This window comes from Solea solea, chromosome 11 (assembly GCF_958295425.1).
Source record: "Solea solea chromosome 11, fSolSol10.1, whole genome shotgun sequence".
Classification (NCBI taxonomy): Eukaryota; Metazoa; Chordata; class Actinopteri; order Pleuronectiformes; family Soleidae; genus Solea; species Solea solea.
In genome coordinates, this window is record NC_081144.1 from 532211 (window position 1) to 540553 (window position 8343).

Sequence of the window (8343 nt, forward strand, 5' to 3'; positions counted from 1 at the left end):
AACTTATACATGGATGCTTTGCATTGCATCACTGGATTTTGTCTTTTTTCTTTGAACAAATAAAGTCTTCTGATTTTTTGTCTCTTTGTGATATCCACCCTTTCCTGTGCTTGTAAAGCTCCTTAAAATAAATCTATAAAACAATATTACTTACATTTAGAATCAGCCTGCCTTTATTGTCATTGCATGTACCACACACAACAAAATGATGCAATCTCTCACACTCTCACTCACTCACCCTCCCTCCCCAATTTAAATACAACAAAATAAAAGCAATAAAAACAAATAAGAACATATGGCCAATATAAAGTGACTTGTGACATAATATAGAGTTTGGTTCAGAAAGCTCTGCCCACAAGTATCTATGATTTCAATAAACATACAAGCCCAACATACTAGATTATCTCAGAGACTGTGGTGCAGCTGAGGCAGGGGGGAGTGGCTCTTCTGGGAAGTAGGAGTGACTGTTTGAAAAGTGCTTTGTCAGTTGGGTTGGCAAAACAAGGGCAAGCACCAGCAGCCATGGCTTCAGCTTCCTACTCAGAGGATTTGACTTGCTCCATTTGTCTGTCGATCTTCAGGGATCCTGCAATCCTCCTGTGTGGCCACTCTTTCTGCAGAGAGTGCATTGAGAATTCTCTGACTTTACAGCGTCAGTGTCCACAGTGTCGGGCAGACGTTCCTAAAGAAGGAAAATATCTTTTGACCAGTCACATTTTGAAAAATCTTGCTGAAAAGGAAGCGCAGAGGCTGAGCACAGAACAAGGAAATGGCAGAGAAGTAAGTTTGTGACTTTAGATTCTATATTTCAGTGATTTTTAAAGCTTCTAAAATAATATATATATAAAATTGTGTTTTTTGTTTGTTTATAGTTCTCCGAGGTTGATGAGCAGTTGTGTCCTGAACATGAAGAAAAGCTGAAACTGTTCTGCGTCACAGATCAGCAATTAGCTTGTATCATATGCCGAGATGGGGAGAAGCATGACGGGCACAGGTTTAAACCAGTCAAAGAAGCAGCTGCTGTTGTAAGGAAGGGGGTGGAGCCATTAGTGCAAAACATTTCTGATTACGTCTGTGCTACAGAGAGGCTGGCCAACACACAGAGTGAAGAAATAACAAAAACCAAGGGGAAGTCTCAGCAGCTGATGACTCAGATCTGCAGTCAGTTTGAGGAGATGCATGATTTTCTGAGGAAGAGAGAAGACCAGATCAAGCAAGAGCTGAAACAAAAGGAGGACGATGCGGTCCAGATAATGAGTGAGACACTAAAAGCCATGGAAACAGCTCTGACAGAGAGCAGAGAGCTGGAGGAACAAGTGACATCTGCTTTGAAAATCACAGACTCTGAGAAGTTCTTAAAGAATTGGACTAAGAACAACAGCAAGATGACTCCTGAACATTTATTCAGTTCTATAGCCAAAGACTTTCAAGTGGTGAATAGTTGTCTTTCTTTAGGACCTTATGAAAGTCACCTGCAGTTCTATGTGTGGAAGGAGATGCTTCAGGTCATCCAGCCCCGAGAAGAACAGCTGTCCCTCCAGAGTACAAGCAGAGACATAACTGTGTCTGATGGTGGGAGGGATTTGATGTATGGTCCCCAAATCATCCAAAGTAACTACTGCACACCCTGTACATATTGTTCCAGGAATCGTTCCAGTGGATTTGGATTTGCTTCCTATACTTCAGTGAGATGCAGGGAGAACACCACAGAACGATGTGCTTCTGCACTCAGCTCCAGTGAGTTCACCTCAGGGCAGCATTACTGGGAAATAGAGGTTGGAAAAAGGAAATACTGGAAAGTAGGAACAGGAAAGAATTACCTGTGTTTTGATCAACAAAAATATGTCACATCTCGTCCAGACACAGAGTTAGAACTTACAGGAACACCACAAAAGATTGGGCTCTACCTTGACTGCGTATCAGCAGAGCTTTCTTTCTATGATGCAGAAAACATGACTCTTTTACACACCATGACAAATTGTGACATGTCAGCACCAGTGAAAGCATTTATAGAATACAAATTTAGTAAGGGAGCAGATCACAACCCGCTAAGAGTGTGCTGGTTGTGAAGAGAGAGAGAGACACTGGGGCCACAGGGAAACGCCGAGCTGCAGAGAGACATCCAAGATGATGTCTGAGAAGGTTCTTAGTCATCCAGGATATGTTCCCTCTCAGAGAGTGCACATAGATCGAAATGTACTTGCTGGTCAGCCTACAGAGGCTTATTACCTGGACTTTTTCTCCCAGTCAGTCAGAACTTATGAAGACTACAGACAAGGACCTTCTCCACTGTTTTATTATTATTTTTAAATCTGACTTTGATGCATGAACATTTAAGGAATGATTCTTTTGTGTGTGTTTTTATGTGTAATATATGAATGTATGGTGGGGGAATCAGAAACTAGAAGCATGTAATATGATTATGAGGATGATGATGTAATAACTGTATATCTGTAACAACCGTATATCATTTGTACAAGTATGCATAGAACATATACATGGATGCTTCACACTGCATCACTGGAGTTGTTTTTTTCTTTGGGAAAATAAAGTAGTCTAAATTATTTGTTTCATTCTTTGAGTTCACATTAACAATCATGGGACAATCCATGTTCATGCAATCTCAAGACAAACAACAAGGTACACACACACACACATGCACAATTCTTGTTTGATATCTTAGTGACATCATACACATAATACCAATCCCTGGCATCTTACGGTAACATCACAACCAAGAACCTAACCCTAACCCTTTACTCTTAAAATGCCCTGTGGGGTTAAAATGTCCTCACAAATATATCAGTAAATGTACTGACACACACACAAACACAAGAGTGTGTGTGAAGTGTTTGGTGACATTAGTGTATTTTCAGTGTCAAGTATCAATTGTTGTGCTGAGCTGCTAAAGATCACTGCATGGAGAGTTCTCAGAACATGAACTCAGCCCATTTGTTTCAATATTTCACCACTAGAGTGTAGCATTTCTCTTTACTGTACAATATATACCCAAGACTGGGTCTTAAACAGTCTTAAAAATGTACAGTTGTGTTATTCTGGGTACTTATCTTCCAAACAATAGGGGCATTTTAGTGCATTTGGGGAGCACAAAACACCTGGGGCCCTGGGGGAATCACATAGGTAAAACTGAATCTCAGGGCAACAAGTTAGTGAAGTAGAGCAGAAGTAGAGTAGGTTTTAACCATGATGTTGTTGCCACCTTCCTACAAATGTGTCATTCCTGTAATCAAACGTAATCAGCTGAGGACCTGATAACAGTTGCCTTGTCTGCCCAGTTGCACAATGACTTGTTGTTGACGCAACAGTGGGTGTGGCTTTCCAGGAACGAGTGTCTTAAAAAACAAAAACAATGCCAAAGCAGAGCAGAGAGAAAAAACTAACACATCAGCCATGGCGTCTGTTCCTTACTGCCAACATTTGACTTGCTCTATCTGCCTGAGCATCTTCACCGACCCGGTGACATTGCTGTGCGGCCACTCTTTCTGCAGAATGTGCATCACAGACGCCAGGAACACTCAGCGCTTTTGTCCAGAGTGTCGGACGCCCCTTCCTCAGGAAGAGACCCGTCTTCCAACCAGCCATATACTGAAAAACCTCGCTGAAAAGGCTAGAAACACAAAGGAGGCGAAGGCGGAGCAGGAATTTGAGAATGAAGAGGTGTGTTGTGTTTTCTTTCATGTTTTGTGCTTATAGGTTGCCATGATAGAAACAATGCATGTGGCCAATCTGTATAGATCATTATATATGCAGCTTAGCTAATCCAACAAAAAGCCATTGGTCCAAAATGAATTTGGGGTATGTCAAAACCCCGTTTTGCTAGTTTCACAGGGGTTAGAAAATGTTGCTCCACCGGTTGCATGGTTCAGAAGGTGTTCACTTACTCATCATCACTCCTGGGCTTTGTAAACCTTCATGAAGCACTGGTGCTACAGAGGTTGTCTGTTAAAATATCTTTAATTAATTGGGTAATGCACTTCCCACCACTTTAACTAGAATGACCTACACAATATTCTTTGATTGTGAAATAATTCAGTGCTCAGAAGACAGGATTGTTTGGAATTTCCTCTCTATAAATCTCCTCTCTGCTTGTGCGTGACATGACATAATAGTTTGGTCATAGAACAAAAAGACATGAATGAAATGAACCAAAATTACACTGAGTTTAACAATTGTAGGAATACTGTGCATCCCACACTACTTGTCTTGTTAGGGGCCCTGACTACTATGACTCATCATGAAAACACCTGATCATAAAAAACATGAGAAGTGACAGGGAATGATGCAGCACAACTTTTGCCAGCCCGGGTTCATGGATGTCCGTCCACTCTGTTGCACAGTGGCTGCTATGTTCTACATAGTGTTTGCCTTTGAAAATGACCATCAATAATATGATTTTCATATGCCTACTTACTCAACTAAATGTCGAGACTGTATGACCCTAAAAAGCAAGGTTATCAGTATCCTGTGACTGGGTCAAACCCATTCTTAAAAAAAATGGTTCATCATCTCTCTGTTGCTATACTTGACTGAAATATTTATATTTTTCCACACAGGTGGCCAACTTGTGCCCTGAACATGATGAGAAGTTGAAACTGTTCTGTGTCACAGATCAGCAGTTAGCTTGTGTCATATGCCGAGATGGAGCGACTCACCAACAACACATATTTAAACCAGTTGAAGAAGCAGTAGTGTCTCTGAGGAAGCAGCTGGAGGCACTGGTGCAGCGCATCTCTAATGATGTTGGTGCAACTGAAAATCTGGCCAACAATCAGAGTGAAGAGATAACTAAAACCAAAGAGAAGTCAAAGCAGCTGATGACCCATATCTGCAAACAGTTCAAGGAGATGCGTGAGTTTTTGAGAAACAGAGAAGAACAGATCAAGACAGATCTGAAACACAAAGCGGAAGATGCTGTCCAGAAAATGACTAAGACATTAAATGCAATAGAAACAGCTATAACAGAGAGCCTCGTGCTGGAGGTAAAAGTTGCTTCTGCTTTGGAAATCACAGACACTTACAAGTTCTTGAAGTGGTGGAGTGAGAATAATAGTGAGCCTCCAGAACATTTATTTAGACCAAGAGCCAAAGACTTCCAAGTGGTGAAAACATATCTCTCTTTGGGACCACACGAAAGTCACCTGCAGTTCTTTGTGTGGAAGGAGATGCTCCAGGTTATCCAGCCCCGAGCAGAACTGCTGTCACTCAGAAGAAATAGCACAGATATAACAGTGTCTGATGATGGACGGAGTTTGTTTTGTACACCCAAAAGCATGCCACCTCACTTATACCCTTCCTTGGTTCACAATACCATTACAGGACATGGCCAAACCAAGCACAGTCCATTATTTAGCCCTGACACAGGATTTGGCCAACTCATGGCCATTCCTTCTTTGACGTCCGGTGCAAGATTTGGCCAAACCCAGACAAATCCTCAATTTGGCTCCGGTGAAGGATTGGTCCAAACCACAAGTAGCCCTTCATTTTGCTCCAATGCAAAATTTGGACAAACCAGAACAAACCCCCCATTTGCCTCTAGTATGGGATTTATGGCCAATCGTTTTTGTGGGTCCAATGCAGGATTTGGCCAAACCAAGACCAATCCTCCATGTGGCTCTGTTGCAGGATCTGGCCAACTCATGGCCAATCCTTCTTTTGGGTCCAGTGCAGGATTTGGCCAAACCATAATTTCAGACAAATATAATGCATTTAGCGATGATGAGTTCTATTCAGGGCATCATTACTGGGAGATAGATGTTGGACACAGAGAGTATTGGGAGCTAGGGATCAAAAATACTTTCCTAAAATACGATGGCCGGAAATATTCCACCTGCAGTTCAAACATAATCACGGAGCTACAGTTTGAAGGCAGACCAAGAAAGATTGGGATTTATCTAAATTGCTCATCCAAGAAGGTCTCATTCTATGATGCAGACAACATGACACATATTCACACTGTGAGCTCACGAGCCATGCCCTCGCCAATGTCAGCGTATTTTAACATCAGATACAGAACACCAGATCCTAATCCCATGACAGTGTGCTGGTACTGACTACTGCATGTCCAATGAAAAAGACAAATTTGGGGCGAATAACAAATCACTGTTTTTTGGGGGGCATTTAGTGGGCATTTACTGTTTCCATCACAACTTAGTTTAGTCATTCTCCCTTGAAAACAGACTGCTACTGTAAATAACACTTGAGAATGTCCGTATAACAAATTACAATTTGCAACTAATCTTTTGATTGCCTTCAAAACTCATACCAAATATAATAAGATACACTTAGTGTAAGAAGGTCAACCAACAGATAACATTTTTTCTCAATACCTGATATTAAGACTGGGACTCTAACTTTCTTATAGCTTGTCTGTTTGCTCATTGCATTCCATGAATTTTGTTTGCATTTATATCACGTTATGGCGTGTTAAGCAATTACATCATGTTACCATTATGCTATTACATGTTACACATTTACATTATGCCACACATTACATTGTTTTGTGTGGGTTTGAATTTAAATGGTCATCATACTGGTTCAAAAGAGACAACATAATGCTTTCTGTTGATATGAAATTGTTAATGCTGCATACTGTTTGGGTTTTATAAGGCATTATTTTAAGCTGTGAATTTCTTTTAGATTTCTGTTTTGTTTGAGATTTGTGGATGATGATTGACAGGTAAAACCTAAATACTAAAAAGCGGAACTGACAGACAATCAGGTTAGTTTGACCAATAATGAATTTAAAATATGCTGATGACACAGTTATCTCACAAGGAAAGTTGTAGCTCATTGACTTGCTTGCATTGTCTTTCTCTTTCTTTTTAGAAGTCAACAAACATTTTAAACTTTGTTTAATAGTACAGATTCTAAAGAAAGTTGTTTACAGTAGCCCCTCAGTTTTTATTTTTAGTAGCCATGGTATATGATACAGTGTACAGTGCAGAATGCCAGTTATTTTGAACATTGTTTTCTGAACTTGACTGGTGTGTAAATTTGTCCGTGTGACTTTGTGTGTAGAATCCCTGAATTTGTGATTTAGCAGATTTAACACTGTCCATGTGCAACATTGTCTCATAAAAATAGTATATTCCAAAATGAATAAACTGCTGTTTTACTATGTATCATGAAGGTGTCATTGATGTTATTATTTGCATGTTGACAGGTGTGCATATCAATCTGAAAAAATGTATGTCGTGGTGTGAATTGTCCAGTTCGCCACAGCGGGGCAGCAGCCATCAACTATGGCCACACACAACCTCCAGTGTGTGCACATCCCAGGCACAGTGGAGGGAAATTTAATATCACTCTGAAACTATCAATTTATCATCATTATTATTTATTTATACATGGAAGTAAAAGTAGGTACACTTAAAAATGACATGGATGAAATATGAGGTAAACAGTGTGGCAGTTGTAGTAGTAATAATAATATATAGAAGTATAATAAAAGCTTATGTACAATTGAAGACATTGATACACTACACATTTCATACACATTTTTGAATGGCTTTTTCATCATTTTTGAATCTTTATCTTCATATATTAAGATAAATTATATATGTCATAATATTACATCACCTTGTATATATGGAAATATTAGTTTAGGGACACTTTTGTCATATATTGCATTTCAATATAATTTACATATTATTCTTAATTAGTTTTTTTGGTTTTAATGCAACATTATGTTGCGTTTGTTACCCTCAGTGCAGGACACAGTGTAGTCAGAATGTCACATTGTCATTGCTTGGGAAAAGGCTGCCAGCATTGATGAATTAAAAAATATGCATTGCCTTCGACCTCTAGTACATCTCTCATAAATTCCTGACAGTATCAATGTGAAATTGAGAAGTACTTTTCCTTTTTGTTACCATGTGCTTTTTCATGTGATAAAGGTACAGTAACATTCAGAAGAGTTGGTGTTTACAGGCGGAGGAAAACCTGACAAACCTGTACTGTTGTTCCCGTTTCTACTGTGCAGCCACATATTTGTGATGTGATAACATGTACCGGGAAATGTACATTGTTGGTTTAGTGTAGTTCCTCTTTCCTCAACAATGTTTGAAACTCGAAAAAAGGTCTTTAAAACCCCCAAAACATTATGAGTTTCCATTATGTTATGTTAACACTGGACCAGATATGGCATTTTAGTTCAAAAGAAGAGCAAACACCTATTTATCATACTGATCGCTCAGAAGGTAATCAAAATCAAAAGTGGTTTCAACTGGTTGAATGAAAGTGTATGATGCCACACAGTAAGTAAATATTAGAGACACTCTGTATTCTCACAAATGTCAGTGCTGTCAAGACTTTGTTTTTGGT

The 8343-nt window shown here is 39.6% G+C and overlaps 2 protein-coding genes across 2 annotated transcripts; both read left to right on the forward strand.

Annotated features, from left to right (window-relative positions):
* The first annotated feature begins 497 nt into the window (after positions 1-497).
* On the forward strand, positions 498-2300 carry LOC131468678 (nuclear factor 7, brain-like). Its single transcript, XM_058643186.1, has 2 exons — positions 498-780; positions 873-2300. The coding sequence occupies exons 1-2, from the start codon at positions 523-525 to the stop codon at positions 2067-2069; spliced, it is 1455 nt and encodes a 484-aa protein (XP_058499169.1). The 5' UTR covers positions 498-522; the 3' UTR covers positions 2070-2300.
* A 1096-nt stretch (positions 2301-3396) lies between these two features.
* LOC131468051 (zinc-binding protein A33-like) lies at positions 3397-7145 on the forward strand. The gene is made up of 2 exons (XM_058641904.1): positions 3397-3678; positions 4575-7145. The coding sequence occupies exons 1-2, from the start codon at positions 3412-3414 to the stop codon at positions 6069-6071; spliced, it is 1764 nt and encodes a 587-aa protein (XP_058497887.1). The 5' UTR covers positions 3397-3411; the 3' UTR covers positions 6072-7145.
* Positions 7146-8343: the final 1198 nt, after the last annotated feature.